Genomic DNA, 17,067 nt, shown 5'->3' with positions numbered 1-17,067 from the left:
CATAACATGTCCTCACATGTCATTCTAACCTTTTTCCCCCCCTGCATCATTTTCTCTGCCGTCAACTCGTCACCCAGATCTGTCGCTCCCCGCGTAAGGACCGCAGTGAGCGAGGGCGAGGGAGACGGCTTTGATCTGCCGCGTTTCCTCCACAGCGTCGCCCTCAAAGGCTTTGGACGGCGAATGATATTCAGAGCAGAGGCGAGGCGGGGGGAAAGCGTGTTTCTCATTTGCTTTTGTTGAAGGTGATTTCTGTGATTTATCCCCCGTTAGTAAGGAGTGATTGAGCTATTTGGCCACAGGGTAATCATTGCTATCAACATCTGTTGTTTCTCAGCCAAAGTGTGTTGTTGTGTTCCTCCGTTTCCTTCGCTGGATTTCATCCCCCCCCCCCGCTTCTCTCATCGCTCTACACATCTTTGTATGAATAAAGAATTAATTAATTCCAGAGATGGGGGAATGGGCAATTAAAATGTATGAATCAAAGCAGGGGGAGTGGAGAGGTATAGAGAGAGAGCAATTGACTTGAGTCAAAGGGTCAGAGAGGCTAAGTCAGAGAGAAAGGAGGAACAAGAAAGGGAGCAAGAGACAGTGATTAAAAAGTGAAAGAGGGAGATTGATTTGCGTGTCTTTGACTGGAGACTTAAATAATAGCCAATCAAATGTGGGAGGGAAAGTAAAGTGAGGGAATTGTAAGACCAAGGGAGTCACATCAGAGACAGGCAGAATGAGATTTAAAGATGGATTTACCTTGAACTGAAAAACGTGCTGTTCGTGTGTGGCTCGAGGGTTGGTGGTCAGTTGCTTCACCACTTTTTGGTCCAGACTGAAATGTCTCAACAGCTATCAGATAGATATCTCCTACATGTAGGCATTCATGGTCCACAGAGGATGAAGCCCTCTGATTTAGGCGATCCCTGAATGTTTCCTCTAGCGCCACGATGAGGTTAAAATGCACGGTGTTGATTTTGTAATTCCTTTGTTGTAATCTTTGCTGTCTAAGAATTTCCACCCTGTCGCGTCCTCCCTGTCCTGTTGTTATTGCAGACATGTCTCAACTAAACCCTTGACTCACCCAAGGACTCGCCTCTTTCGGCGAGTCATAGCGGTTAACCTGCAAATATCTAGCAATTAAGGGAAATGGTGTTTGACGGGGTTGCTACAAAATAAACATAAAAAATTAAATAAACAACAAGGTTGTTTCTAAAAAAAAATGAGTTATGTATGAAGCCAGTCATGTGGTATACTGATGAGACTGTTCTGAGGCTGGATTTTTTTTTGTTTTTAGCATTGTTATAAAGTCCAATGGGTTCTGATTGATGTTTTGTTTCTTCAAGAACAAAAACCAGAAGCATAGTATCACAGATCCACTAGTCCCTGTTCTCCATATGACAACTTTAACCCTTTCACAGTGTGTTTTATGTCATCAAAGTTGATCGTGACTGTTTTGGCCACCTAAAAATGTCTTATTTGCCATTTGTTTGTACGTAGCCCCTCCCTCTTGACACTGCCCTTCACAACAGCAATCCACACCAATAGGTGGCTACGTCCACTTCTTATAATAAAGTCTACAATGTGGTTGGACCGAGGTCGGTAGCCTCCAGTGCAAAGTGGGTTAGAGTTCAAAGGGCCGAGGAGAGCAAGCGGAGCTCTGATCTTTGACAGGGGGGCTCACCCATTAACATTCACCCCGCACAGCCAGGCTTCACCCCTGCGTCTCCTCAAAGGGCCGGGAGGAGGTCCGTACACTGTGTACAGTATGTGCAGCACATATACAGTATTCATAAACGTGCGCTTCCAAACAGAGAGGAGTTGGTGTTTGTATATACGGAGACAAATGAGGGAAGGATGGAAAGCAGACCGCGTATAGTGTATATGGTCTGCTTTCCACACTCACCAGCTCCATCAGCGGGATTACTTCACTCCATTTATCATTCCATATGAGTGTGGCTTGCATGGGTAATTGTAAATTAAGTGGATTACCGTGCAGTATAGTCCCTGAGGGAATTAGAGAATCCATCTGAATGGATGCAAAAATCCGATCGCATTGTAGCCGACAGGTCCCACGGCAGCGTCAGCACTTTCTGAAGCAATGATATCAGCATGAGCTCCTTTGATTGATGCTGATTTAATATCAGCGCGGTAGATTTAATGATACCGACACTCATTATGTTTCAGCTCCCCGAAGCGGGAAGCCGCACGCCTCACGTGATTGGCACATTTGGCGGCGAGTGTGCTTGATAATTGGCGTTTCACGTGACGTACTGTACACGCCCCCTTCTCACCACCAGCAGTGCTTTCTCACCTCTGTGCAGCCATGATGGAGGTTTGGCCTTTTTTAAATCACAAAGTTGGAAAAAGGAGCAGGGATATGTAAAGATGATCTTTCAGGGCTTTTTTTTGCGTAAAATGAAATTACAAGAATGCATTCTTTTCTCCCTCCTGGCTTCAGTGGCCTTACACCATCCAACCCCCCCCCCCCCCCCCCCAAATCAAAAATTCCACCTCGAGTGAATTGCGGCGGAATACAAATGAGCCGGCAGTGGCAGGGATTTCTGTTTTTAATGAGGACAAAAACCTATCACCACATCTAACCTGAAACGCTTCGCTTGCCGCCGCCTGCCAGCCGGGACTTCCCAGTAGAATTCCGGGGGTTCAAATTGTCGAGTTTCTCAGCGAGAGTTCGCTCACAGAGCCCTGGCAACAAACGATGGCCTCCCCTCCCACACCCCCCCCGAACATTTAAACCCAGCTCAGTTTGCCCAAAGCAATCTCGGCTCGGGAGTCGGGAAAGGTCACTTTAAATAAATAAAGAAACGGGGGCAGATCGCTAGACATCCCACACACGGAGTGAGCAGCACTTTGAAAGGATAGCCAAGGCTACACCATTTAGCATTCAGTAGCCTGAAGCAACAACGCTGGCAGTCTGGGAGCACTAAAGTCCAGATTGGCTCCCACTCACTTGCCACGGCTACGATTCCGTCACAATGCTCTTTTAGCGAAACTTCTCCTGGCCTGTTTGGCGCCGCACACTTAAGCTGTTGTCAGCTATGAGAAGAGCCATATGGAATTAATTCATTGCCTCAGGTTGAGGCCCGGACAGCGACTCGACCATGAGAATGTGTTCATATCTGTCCGTCTCCACCTTTAACCTCTTTGAAGAAACGCCGGAGAACAGCAGCACAGGTGACAAAAGGGGAAAGATGAATACTTGAAAGCCCCTTTTGTGTTGTTTTCTGAATCTTTTCTAATAAAAAAAACTCGTCGGAAAGGGAGAGCGCACTCCCTGTGAGACCACGCAGGCGAGACTACACACTCCATCAGAGGCACTCTATTCTCAGGTTTTAGGAGGAACTTCACAAGCCTTTAAACGCTGAATTGGATTCGCGACTCGTTACTCACACACAACAAACTACAGTCTCCAGTGCACGACCAAGCCAGGTGCGTGGACCCGAAAGCACACGGCGCCCATGAGATACAGTATATTTGAGGCCTCGATACACACATGCACGCACACACATGCCCTTTGTGTTCGCAGGAGCCCAGCTTGTTACATCATCCGGAGGGGAGTTTATCAGCGACTGATCAGCAGCAGCCTGAAGACTCTCAAAGGCTGTTTTGTCTTCCTCTCGCATGAAACTCCCTGAACCCACAGGTTACCTTCCAGCCGTGGGTATTTGTTTACCGGGGGCCTGAATTTGCAAGTCTTTATCGTGGCTGCCTGCCGTCACTGAGGGGGAGTGAAGGAGAAGTCCACAGGTAATCCAGGTCTATTTGTTTGTTCATTTATTCAGTTATTGTTCTGGTTCCAGCTCAACATAGAGTTTAGAAGTTGGAGTCCCATTCGTCCATTTGTCAAATATACAAATTGATGTCTAAACCTTTTTTATTTTATTTGTTATTTGATAGTGAGATAAACAGGGGAGGCATGGGAGAGAAAGGGGATGACATGCAGTAAAAGGGCCCCAGACTGCTGCTGTGATAAAGGGGAATCCAAAAATTAACATGAACATCTCTCTCCCAAATCCAAAAACTAGATCCAGTATATAACGTTTGGAGCTTCTCTGTGGACATTGAATTGAATTTTCTCTTTCACAACACTTCAATAGAATATAGCTGATCTGGGTATATAAAAAAGACAAAATCAGTCCCATCCATCGTCTATGGAGCAGCTCCGGACCTTCTTGATGACGTGTTTCTTCTCTGGTTTCTGGCTTCGAGAGAGAAGTTCATGTTCACAGATATTGATTGAACTTCTGCGAGGCCATGGAAATAATATGCCCCGAGTTCTTTTTAACTTGTTTTGTTTTTTTCTATGACTAATCCGCCAAAACTACCTCATCAATTATGACCAACTGGTAAAAAGAAAAATCATGAGGTTGAGAAACAGGATTTTTGGCTTCACCTAAACTAATTAAAGCAAGAACAAGTGAACAAAAACACATAAATAAATAAATAAATAATATAGCGACTGTGCTTTCCTTGTTATCTTTTAAATAAATATATAAATATATACTATTACTATTATATATGTATAGTATTATATTCCTATTCATATTTATTTAAGAATTATCATTCTAATCATACTATGTGTTTTACTCTGGGTCATGTAGTACATGGACACAAGCTGACGTCATTTCCTGCCACCATCTCTACTTGAAACAGGAGAAAGAGGTCTTACTTAGGAAACTGGTTAAAAAACTGTTTTTATTGCACCACAGACAGAATCTTTTTTCATCCAGATGGTTAGAAGAGTCTTTGAGGACTCTTGAAATACCTTCAAAACGGCGGTAAGTGCTGTCAGTCGACCTTGTGGGTTTTTCAAAGCTCGCTGAGAATTTATTTTTCCTGAAAATGTAATGCTTAGCTCTCGAATGTAATGGCACAAACATGAGAGTCACCAACTGGGGCAGCACTAAAAGTAAGACATCAATTGAAGTCATCTCGCTTGATCTTTATTTTAACTTTAACTTTCACAACGGGGGGATATTTCTTCCAAAAACCTTCAACTCCAGGTACCAAAAAGTCACAGACATTCTTTATATACCATCCCAGCTTTATATCAAAGAACACGAATGATCTCTTTGGACAGAACATTTTCTTTTTTTCCTCTTCCTCCCCACTGTTTCATTCATGAAAAAAAGGTGTACTCTACATAACAATGTAGCCGAGTCCAGCTTTTGGCGTTTCACAGCTGGCGAAGGTTTTTTTTTCTCATCTCTTACCTCAAACCTGCAGGCTTTGTGAAGGAGAGAGACCAGAATGTGATTGAAGAGGGGATTTTTTTTTTCTGGGCTGGAAATGTTAGAAGTGTACACAAGGAAGGATGAAGGAAGGGAGTGAGGTGAAGCTTGCTGGGATGACTCCCAGCCGTCGTCTCTGCCAGGCAGAGAGACCACACAGCTCCGAAACAGTCTGATACACCGCAATCTAGAGAAATACTTAACGATGTGAACAATCCGCGATGCATTTAACGACACGCAAGTGCTTTTCAAGAGAACGACTCTATTCAGATTACACCGCCTCCTCTGAACCCTGGTTTCAAGTGTCATTTAGCTACCATGAATCATTCCCATTAGAGTTAAAGGAGACGTGTCGTGCCCGTTTTCAGGTTCGTACTTGTATTTGGGGTTTCTTCTAGAACCTGTTTACATGCTTTGATGATCAAAAAAACAGTTAACTTTTATCACGCCGCGTATTTGAATATACTTGTATTCTAATTAAACACCTTACGCACATTCTCACACCCATTGCTCAGCCTTCAGGGCAATTTCGGGTTCAGTATTCCTTGCCTAAGGACACTTTGTGTGGACTGGAGGATGGAACCGCCAAAAACTTCCCCGTTTTGATATTTTCAGTGTTTATATAGAGCCAATATGCCAAATAATAAAAATAAGATATGAAAATCTCACTTTTTACAATATGGGACCTTTAAGTGCAAAGTCCCAGAGGCAAAAGAGAAGCAGTGGTGCTAAGTTTGCCAGAGTTGACGTTCTAAGGAGAAAAATAGAAAGCTACTGTCTGTTACTGGGAGCAAATGGCCACAGACAGATAATTCAGTCTTCATATCTTTTTTTTTTTCTTTCAGTCTGCAAAACTTTCCTATATGGCCTGCTTGAGATTGGATTAAGCGGAACAACTAAGACAGGAGCAGCCCTCTGGAACAGCATCCAGGCCTCTTCATCACCAGCATATTTTCCGACGATGAGCGCCGGCCAACCGCAGGATCCTGGCCTGTCTCCCAGCCAGCCCCGCTAATTAGTCCCCCTCTTCTGAGCTAATTGGCCGATGAAAAATGAGGATGGCCTCTTCACCCAGCCGGAGTGTTTTGCCACCAAATGGCAGTGGGGAGGATTACGCGGGCTTATGAGGCGTGGTGACACTCAGCGAGGACCGCTCGTCTTCTATTAATTTCCTTGTCAAGGGGGTTGACACTGCTGTGTCACTTTGCTGCTGCAAGATACGAGAAAACTTTGGTCTGAGGTTGACTTCCAACAAGTTATTCTCATGAAACGCCTTCCTATGTTAATTATTTCTTTCACAAATTACCAATAACATCATTCTTTTCAACAGAGTCTTGCAGGCGATATGTTACAACATGTTACACGGGGCTCGTCTTACTATTGTGGCTTTGGCATTTGCTCTGCACTGTTGTCAGGACTGTGGGTTCGGGATTCCGGTTCCTCATGAAAACTGCCTGACAGCAGACCATGCTAATTTTCTACTTTTACTTGGACGGGCGCCCTGGTGGTCTGGAGGTTGAGATCATGTGACATCCCTGGTTTGATTCCAGATGCATGCCATACCCTCTCCCCCTTAAAATGCAATTGGTGACATTGTTGTGAAGGTTTGTTAGTATAGGACAATAAGCACGTAAACAAACAAATGTGTAAGTATTATGTCATTAATTAGTTAGTGCTTCTGAACTGAATATTAAAAAAAATTAACTGACAGGCCCACTACTGTTTGGGAGATCTTGAATAAATAAATGATGTGTGTGCAATATACAGTGCACCGTATCTGTTAAATATGAAAAATATGTAAATATGAAAAGAAATAGGTTATATATATATATATACATATATATATATATATATATATATATATATATATACTGTATATATATATATATATTTAAAATAGATACATACATATGTGCAACCCACAGTAAGTGCTCAATATGAACAATTGCCAGCATATCCTGCGCCAAGATTTTTGCTCCACTCATTTTGCTCCACTCATTTTGCTTCACTCATTACTCATTATTGCAATATTTATGGCTACAAAATCAAAATTGGACACATTAAGGTTAAAGGGTTAGTGAATATAACAGAAAAAGGCCATGTTGAGACAATCTGTGGAGCATTGCGTCAGCTTTATGTGGGGAAAAAACTAACAACTTCTCTATGGACATGAAGAATATGATTATGACATTAAAATCAATATAGATTCATAAATAAGTAAAAGCAACCATGGATAAAAAGCCATAAATTATGTATATTATTCTCACAAAACAACATCTCAGTGGAAATCTGTCTCAGTGCGGTGCTCTTTGATCTCCACACAACTTCCATAGGCGCACAATTACAAAAAAAAAAAAAAAACGTTGCACATGCGGAGCTCCTTGGTTATGAATGGGTGCATTCCCCGCAAGTCCCGCCTTTTCCGCTCCCACGCGCGGACCAATCAGCGGCGCCGGTGGGCATCGCTGGGACTGCGCGTCAGCTGCCGTCGTGTCGGGATTGGAATGTTACCGACTAACAATCGGGACATCTGAGCACTCGGTAATTGGACACTAGGATCAAGGAATCCCGTCTTTTTTTCCGCGAGCGTTTCCCCTCCGCGAGTCGACCCCGGTGCGAGGTTAGCGTCCGTCTCGCCTCGTGTCTCCGACCCGGTAACTTCGCTTGCAGAGCGGCTCCGAGCCGATGAGGTTTTTTTTATTTTTTTACGTGATATCGGCGAGTGCAGTGTGCGGGGAGGGCTGTGATAAATAAGGAGAGAAATGCAGGGATTCGTCAGGTTACAGTTGTACCGCTGAGCTGCGCCCCGTGCTGCGACGCTTCTCCCCGGGTTTTTCTTCTTCTTCCTCCGCTCGTCTTCGCACGGGACTATGGAGTGATTAAAAAAAAAGCGGGCAGGGAGGGGGGGAAGATATACGAATTTCACCCCGGAGGCATTTGGATTCGAGCTCTGCGACTTCGCTGGTCAAACCGAGTTTAAACATCCAGAAGCCGGAGTCTACCTTTCCGTCTGGGAGAGCCTCGGGGACCGCTGCCGCTGTCCACCCGGCGTGGAGAGACTTCCGAGGCGGCTGTCGGGACAGTTTTTCCCCGGCGGAGGAGAAGCCTGCGTGGGATTGTGTCCGAGAAGCTCCGCGCGGCACCGGAGTCCCTTCCCTCCCCCCCACACAGGCACCTCAGCCCCGCTGTAGGCGCTGCGCGACATGGAGCAACTCTACAGAAGAGGGACAACGGGACAACACTTTTAATAAATAATAAAAAATCGCCCACATGCACTGGATCAATTGCTGGATTTGGGAACCGAATACGCAGAAGGGGGGTTGGGGATCCTTGGAGGCTGCCGGAGGATGGAGCGGTGTAGCCGAGGTTGGTGAGAGCCTAACTTCGGGCCACTTTACATTTCTTATTCCCGCACGACTCGCCCCCGTTCCCAGGACACATGCAGGCCAAAAAACGCTACCTGATCCTGCTCTCCGCCGGTGCGTGTCTGGTGCTTCTCTTCTACCTCGGAGGGGTTCAACTTCCCGCGGCGAGCAGGAGCCGGCACGACCGCAGCCGGAATGGGTACCGGCCCGACCAGCCCTGGCCTCACTTCTCGGACCCGTTACACCTCTTCCTGCCGTGGGACCAGACGGACACCGAGGAGTACAACGTGCACATATCCCCGCGGCAGAAGAGGGACGTCAACACGAGTGTTTACAGGGGCAAGCGGTGCCGCGTGGACTCCTGCTTTGACTTCGCTCCGTGTCAGCGGAACGGATTCAAAGTTTACGTCTACCCGCAGCAGAAGGGCGAGAAGATCTCGGAGAGTTATCAGAATATTTTGTCCACCATCGAGGGCTCCAGGTTCTACACCTCGGACCCGGGACAGGCGTGCCTGTTCATCCTGAGTCTGGACACGCTGGACCGGGACCAGCTGTCCCCGCAATACGTCCACAACTTGAAGACCAAGGTGCAGAACCTGCCCCTGTGGAACGACGGCAGGAACCACCTCATATTTAACTTGTACTCGGGCACCTGGCCGGACTACACGGAAGACCTGGGCTTCGACATCGGCCAGGCCATGTTGGCCAAGGCCAGCATCAGCACCGAGAACTTCAGGCCCAACTTCGACGTGTCCATCCCCCTCTTCTCCAAGGAGCACCCGCGCACCGGCGGGGAGAGGGGCTTCCTCAAGTACAACTCCATCCCGCCTTTCCGCAAGTACATGCTGGTGTTCAAGGGGAAGCGCTACCTGACGGGCATCGGCTCGGACACCAGGAATGCCTTACACCACGTCCACAACGCGGAGGACGTGGTGCTGCTCACCACCTGCAAGCACGGCAAGGACTGGCAGAAGCACAAGGACGCGCGCTGCGACAAGGACAACGCGGAGTACGACAAGTAAGTGGCGAGTCATAGTCCAGTTTGATTGGTGGGTGGGGGGGTGGAGGGGGTCTTTTGATGCTCTCAAACTTTTATGCACAAGAGATGCACGCGGTTGGAGCTGTCACCCATAGACTGCAGGCTTCCCACAGTGTGTGTGTGTGTGTGTGTGTGTGTGTGTGTGTGTGTGTGTGTGTGTGTGTGTGTGTGTGTGTGTGTGTGTGTGTGTGTGTGTGTGTAAGCGTCTCTGCCCCTCTCTTTAAATCTGGTATAAATCAGCCTAACTGATGAACTGGGAGTGATGGCGATCCGGCTGCAGCTCCCAGTTAACCAACCGTTTTATGTCCCCCACTACATGACTGCTTTTCACCCTCCCATGCTCCCTTGCAAGCAAGTAAAAGCCAGTCTATTAGCTCCCTGGACACCCCCCCCCCCATACCCCCTACCACACCACCACCTCCTCCCTCCAACACTCCCCTCCCTCCCTCCCTTTCCCTATGAAGGAATTCACCCCTTCCACCTCCACCCCATGGGAACACTGCAGCCTTTACCGGGATATGCAGGGACACGTTTTGATTTGCACCCTGCTCTCGGTGCAAATTAAGTGAAAGTCGATGGTGAGAGTTTTGTGTGTGTGTGTGTGTGTGTGTAGTGTCGCAGCTCTTGTGACTTTGTGATGACAAAACAAAACGAAAACCAGTGCAGCTTCCCATGAAGGTGATGCAAGTTGAGCACGGTGGGCACGTGGGTGGGAGGGGGGGAAGTTTGGTTGCATTATGAAGCGATTTAGTGCAAATACATCAGCCGTAATGGGTTAATTATCAGCTGCGTTTCCAGGAGTTAGTTGCCATCCTTCCCACTTAGCCCCCAGGGACAGTTGATTACCTCTAATTTCGGAGATGTCCCGTTTTTTTTTTGTGTGTTGTTTGTCAAGTCGTGTAATTAACGATTCCCCCTTTGGGGATCAACAGCTGCACTCGAATGCTTGGCATGTTTTAATGTAGAAGGCGGCGCCGTGTGATGTTTACATGGCTGGATTACGTAGTGAACTCCGCTGTCGGGTTCACTGGTCTGTGAGTGACATGGGCTTGATCTGCGTTTATCAACCTGTCCATTGCCTCCCCGTTTGTGTGTTTGTGCTGTAAAGCCTGGATACACTCGGGCGTGTGATAACAGCACCTGTCGACATCGCTCCCGTACGCACGGCATGTCAAGGTGAAGGCGAAGGATGGATGGGGAACGTATGGAAAGTTCAGTTGCACATACTTCCATTGGATCGATGGAGAAAAGGAGCTGCGGGGGAAGATAAGAGAGATTTCTTTTAAGCAGACGTCTTCTGGTTTGAGGGAGGAAGTGACCGTCCTTGAACTTGTAGTGAACTCTCCTCACAGACTGATGATACCAAAAAGGGATCTCTAACGAAAACTTTACAAGCATACACTTGTCTATCCATTCGTCATCCTCTTTTTTTTTTTTCCTCCTCTCACACGCTCATTCTCTTCCCTCGCCGTCTTCCCTGGGTGCCTTTGGGCTCGGTGTCACCTGGAGAGATATGTCATCCATTATCTGACATTCCAGTTGTCTCCGGACAGCCCACCTCTGCCCCGCTCACGGCTCCCCCCCCCACCCCCTGACAGGATCTGGCCTTGTTTTCTCAGAGGTGCGCCTGGGTAACATCTCGGCGCCGCAATCAGCTGATTGACACGGCCGATCGCAGCGAGTTCAGGGGAACCCGGAGCGTTCGCCGCCCAACCTTTCCACTGTTTCCACTGCCTCACGGTTGATTTATTTCCGATCAATATCGCTGCCTGTTAGTCATCTCGGTTCCAACATCTCATTCTGCTGGAACTCAAAAACAAATCCACCTTAAAAGTATTTAGCATGCAGCTGGCTTTTTTCTGTTGCTTATTTACTTGTGCTTTGTTTCACTTTTCTTCTCTTGTGTTTTTTTGGAATTTTGCTGGATTTAATTTTGATTTAGATGGTCTACTTATGGCATCTGGCCAAAACACAGTCAACACAGTGAAAACTGATACATTTTAGCATTTCTCCCCTCCCTGTTGTGATTTAGAGGCCTGTTTAGATTTTAATCAAACTGATGCCTTTCATTTCAATCTAATTTAAATCAAGCCGTGCATGTGTTTTTTCAAACATAAAACCCTGACGTAGCTCTGTGAGGTAAACGGGTCCGTGTGCAGCGGTCCCGATGCCTTACGGGGGACGCTGTAACGCCGACTCAGGAATGCACACACGTGTCAGAGCAGCTGTTAGCGGTTGAGGAGGGAACGCTGCCAAGGCAGGCCTGCGCACTATTATATGTACATACCTGGATGCACTTCGAATGTGGCATGACTCACAACTTCTGAACACACAAGAAGGGATGCGGTCCGCTCCGGCCTTATCTGCTCGGTTGTTTGCGATCAATATGCATCCGCCCGCCGCTTCAAACGCACACACACACACGCCCACACGTGGACACATGCACGCCGGCGCTGTGGGGCCGAGTTGCGTCGGAGAACCATCTTCGCCTCCCGACCTTTGACCCCGTTGCCTTCCGGAGGAATGCTGCTCTACAAAGGAATGCAGCAGCGGGAAGGCAGGCTGGGAGCCGGTATATAAGAGCTTGGACCGCCATCCACACACACACACACACACACACACACACACACCACGCTCCGCACATTCATTCAATTGATTTTCTTAGCTGCAGTAGCTTTCAATTGGAGTCACTCTGGTCCACTTTCATGGCCAAGCGCTGATGAAAGGCCCCATTCACTGCTACATTATCCAGTGAGTTTGCAACGCTGCTGACAATGATCCTGGGAGAGGACAGTGAAAGGCTATTACAGGCCCCCACATTTAAAAAAAAAAAAAAATTCACGTGAAGTGTGATTTCACTGCAGTGCTACGCCTCGTGGTGACTAATCCACCTTTCCTGGCACAGATGTGTGCTGTTTTTCTGCTTTTACATAGGAAGTGACATTTGATGGACTTCCTGTTTTTAATAATGAATCACTAGGTGTGGATGTTTCATGGAATTGTCACCTAAAGAGGCCTAAAGTGATTTTCCCTTACACCGTGGTGTTCTTACTTCATGTGTAGCCCCACATTGAGGACCGTAAGTGCTTCCCGTTCCACTTTGCAAGCAAAAAAAAAAAATATAAGCTGTATCTAATGTCACGAGGCAATCGCGCATCGTTATTGCTATTAAGTGTTCCATTACATTACGCGTGCATTCAGACTGGGCGCATTTCCCTTTTTGATCTGCTCTTTGTGGAGCCTTTCTCCGGCTGACGGCGGCCTCATCATCCCCCCATTTAATACTTAACCAGCTTTGTTGGCTCGTATTGACTTTGTGCTTTAGCTACTTCGCTGGCAGCTGCCGCTCAAGGTCACCCGAGGGACAGCGGACACGGAAACGAGAGTGGAAGGGCAGCGGGAGAGCCGAGTGAAGGGTGCGATTTTTAGAGAATGAGAAAAGTCGAGAGGAGACGCATTAGATGTGTCGGTGTTGTCTGTGCGTGGAAGGAGGAGGAGGAGGAGGAGAAGAAGAGCAAGTGGGTGTGAGATTGAGTGATAATAGTGCGTGGCACATGCCAGAGTGAGCTGCACCTAAAGGAATAGAGAGTCCAGAAAATTGCGAGCGTCGTGGGATTTCTTTTCTTTTTCTTCCCATTAGGAGTCGGCGACGGTTTCATTTTCACGACGGTGTCATCAGCAGAAATGTTCCCACTTGAGAAAATCCTCTCAGAAGCTGGAGTGGCTGAGGGGGGGGGGGGGGGGGGAGAAAAGAGGAAGGAGGCCCGCCTCCCGTTCCTCCCGTTTTGGTTGTTGTTTCCACATCTCCTGTTTTACTTTCCCTTACCTTGTTTTTTTTATTTCTTCCTCACTTTCCCCTCCTCCCCCACTCCCTCTGAACGACATGGAAACACTGATGTGATTTAGCTGGAGATGGCTTCCCGCCACATTTCCATTCCCGTCCCCTCTCCTTTTTTTTCTCTTTTCTCCTCTTTATGACGACGCGGCGGTTGACATTTTGTTGACTCGATGCCACGGAACGAGAGGCAGCGGCCGATCTGGGGCCAAGTGAAGAAAAACCAGCGACGCTTCCTCTCCACCTTATCTCAGTCGAACACCATTATGAGCGGGCATACCGGCGTTCACCTGAATGCCAGCTCGGCGGCGGCGGCGGCGGTGCCGTCGCCTGATAGCGGCCTCCCGTCGGAGATTTTCGGAGCAGCAAGCACAGTCACGTTCGCTACCTCGCCGTTTTGGCAGGAGAGGGGTGTCACACTCCGCGGGTTGCCATTGTTTGTTTTCCTGTAGTCAGATTAATAAATCATGAATATTTCATGATTGCCTGCTCCCTCTCAGATAAAGTGCCGCGCCGGTGATGGTGAATGTTAATGATGTGCAGGGTAATAAGTTTGAATGCGCTGCAGCTTAATTAGGACTCTGATATTTTTCAGGCGTGTGCATGTGTCGACAGATTTAAGCCTGTAACGAGATCAAACCCCTCTGTTTGTTATTTCATCTTATCGGGCCATCGATACGTCTCGCAGCCTCTCCTGACTTTCATTATCTTCCTCTCCCTCGCTCCTCATTTTAACCGTCTCGTTTGTGCATTTCAGTCACTTCAGCCTCGTTCTGTGTTATCTGGGCCAAGTCACTGTGCCCTACGCTACACGAGGAGTCGACTCCTTTCCTCCCGAGTGCTTCTGCCAAGGCTCCTATCCGACTGGGCGTCTGTTTCTCAGCAGTCATGCTTTCTGCTGATAAACTTAACTTACAAGTGCTTTAACTTTGTAACATTATGGAAGACGATATCTCTCTAAGGCTGCAACCAACAACAGTCATTTCCTACTTTTAATTTGTTTAAACTCAATCATTTCATCTGCAAAATGTCAAAGAATAGTGAAATATGCCTTCCTCTGTTTAAATAGCAGTCCAAAATCCAAATATTCAATTTATAATGATATAAAACAGATGGAACCAAAGCAAATACTCATATCTAAGAAGGAGCTGCAACAGCTGTAGGACATTTTAAATCCTTTTAGGTATTTCTGTTGTTTCTTGATGGATCATTCGTCTTGTTTTCAGAGACACTTCCTGTATCTACGGTTTGGCTCAGCTTCCTTTAGTGGGAAATGTGTTTGAGTGTATTAAGTCCTGCGATTTTTTTATTTTTTTCATCGTTTATCATTTGGTCCATAAAATATTTCCAGAGGCCAAGGTGGCGCCTTCGAACGTGTTAATTAATCTCTCCAACTTTGCAAAAGGCGTTTAATAAAATGCAGACCATTATTCACATCTGTGATGCTGCCACCAGCAAAATCCAAACCATAAGCATTTATTTCCTGTTCCTTGAATCTTCAAATCATTGCAGCTCTACTAATTTCAGATCTGCTCAAAAGCGTATTGCTTGTTTTCGTCTGTGTGAGTTTTGTGCGTGTGGCTGCTCATCCATCCGTGTCTGTTTCCTTTTTCCGTCTGTGTGTGTGTGTGTGTGGATGCTTGTGTTTCCGTCTTTGTCTCGTCCAGCGCCAACGCGGGCATGTGTGTGTGTGTGTGTGTTTGCGTCCGCGAGTTCACGCAGTATGACTGGGGTCGCGACCCCGCTGTCTGTTCCCTCGCTGAGTGACGAAGGCAAAGCCCAACTCGCTGACCCACATTCATTGAGGGATTACCAGCACAGCCACGCCGCCCCTGGCCTCAGAGGTGGTGGCGGCGGCGGTGGATGGCGGGGGGCGGGGGGGAGTGGGTGACGAGGAAGCAAGAGGGTTGGACATGAACTGGCAAAGACCAGACGCATCCTGCCCCCCCCCCTTTCCAGGCCAGCTGCTGGCTAGTTGGTGTAGATTGATCAGCTGGGAGGGTCCTCCCCCCTCCAAATGAAAATCGATGCTCAGGGCCGGCCCTTGGATTCATTTCCTCTCCAAAAAGCTGCCCACTTCCACCCTGCAGGGGAAAAAAAAAAAGACTGGACTTGCTGTGCTTGCAGGTATTGAAAGAGCGAGGAATAACAAGGCGTCAAACCTCCTTCCCTTCCCAGAACTGTCAGGAAAATGTTTTAGAGCAATGAATTAATAAGAGACTCGGGCACAGTAGGAAAAGTTGTAAATCTCCCTCCCTCTCTCTCTCTGTCACTGTGGAGCCCTCTCATCCCTAACTAGTGCTGATACGCTGATGTAAAAAGTTTGCAGGGGGACAGGTAAGCCAGTAGCCGGTGCAATTTGTTTGGAAGAGTCTGACAGTGCAGAACAGAAGGAGAGGGAGAGGAGGAAGCTCTACGTAAACTCAATTAGACCAGACAGCTTTGTGACCGATGATCAGGACTGGCCGCTTGATTGGCTTCTCGTTAAATTCCGCCGCCGAGGAGGGATGAAAGGAAGATACAGGCTGCTGTCTGCAGGTTTTGGTTGAGCAGGATGGGTTCTGACATCTGAACCATTTGTATGAAGAAAAAACTCTTACATCTCTGCTTTCCTTTCTCTGTGCTACGGGGCATGCTGGGCCAAAGGTCAGCGCCGCTCTGAGCACTCCATTCCAGCATTCCCACGTTTCTTTTTACATGAGACGGCCTTCTTCTCCAAACAGGGATCATTGATCTTTTCCTTATTGCTCAAAGTTGCAGTTTGATTGATGGATGGATGTCATATTTTTTGGTTGGTACTAGTTTACATAAGCTCAGATTTTGCTTCACAGGAACAAAAAACAACTTAATTTTGATATAAAAATACAACGAAATCGTTTTTTTAATGTAATTTTCTTTGCATATGTTGTTAAACAGGTGTGTAATATTACCAGGGATGTGATCTTTCTTCTTCATCTCGACTTGAAGCAGCAAGGCTCAAATTTCTGGTCCCTCGTGTGACCAGTCAAGTGAACGCGGGTTTTAGTGTGAGTGAATTAGAGTTTATATGGCTGTTATCTTTTCCCTACTGAACTGCGGAGAGTAGCGAGGGTTGTTGTAGGTCAGGGTGTGTCTGCGAGTGGAAAAAGGGAGTGGAGGAGGGGAAGGGGGGGGGGGGGTCATGCTGGTCCCAGTGCTCCAAGGGATTTGTCCCTCTTCCTGAATGACTCTGCGGTCCCCGGGGCTGTGGAGCACCTGACCAGAGTTATCTCATCAGCGAGGGGCAGTGGGCAGAAAGGCCGGCCCATATCTGCTGCTGGACACTCGGAGTAAACGACACGTACAGGACTCGTCTTTACAGGATTTCCTTCCACTACACGGACTCATTAGAGCACCAGTCCACCAGCAGACCTCGCCTCCTGCGAGCTCCATGACACCCCGAGGGCCTTTGCAGCAGATCCACTGGGGGGAAAAGGTGGGGGAGGTTGGAGGTAGTAGCTAGCTTTTTTTATGGCAGCTTTTATTGCCCCAAGAGGCCGTTCAGCAAACACCTACTGCCAGCACATCAATGGGACGGCAGATCGTTGACGTCAGCTTGCACGCTGA

At 47.5% G+C, this 17,067-nt stretch overlaps 1 protein-coding gene across 1 annotated transcript in view; it reads left to right on the top strand.

Moving 5' to 3' along the window:
- The first annotated feature begins 7,663 nt into the window (after positions 1-7,663).
- Positions 7,664-17,067, top strand: part of ext1b (exostosin glycosyltransferase 1b) — a 98,595-nt gene continuing 89,191 nt past the window's right edge. The window contains exon 1 of the mRNA XM_084032761.1: positions 7,664-9,626. Within this exon, the coding sequence (XP_083888887.1) occupies positions 8,683-9,626 (944 nt within the window). The 5' untranslated portion in view covers positions 7,664-8,682. The remainder of the gene's footprint in view (positions 9,627-17,067) is intronic.

Source organism: Eutrigla gurnardus (genome assembly GCF_963514095.1).
Source record: "Eutrigla gurnardus genome assembly, chromosome: 17".
Classification (NCBI taxonomy): Eukaryota; Metazoa; Chordata; class Actinopteri; order Perciformes; family Triglidae; genus Eutrigla; species Eutrigla gurnardus.
This window is presented reverse-complemented; position numbering and strand designations above follow the sequence as displayed.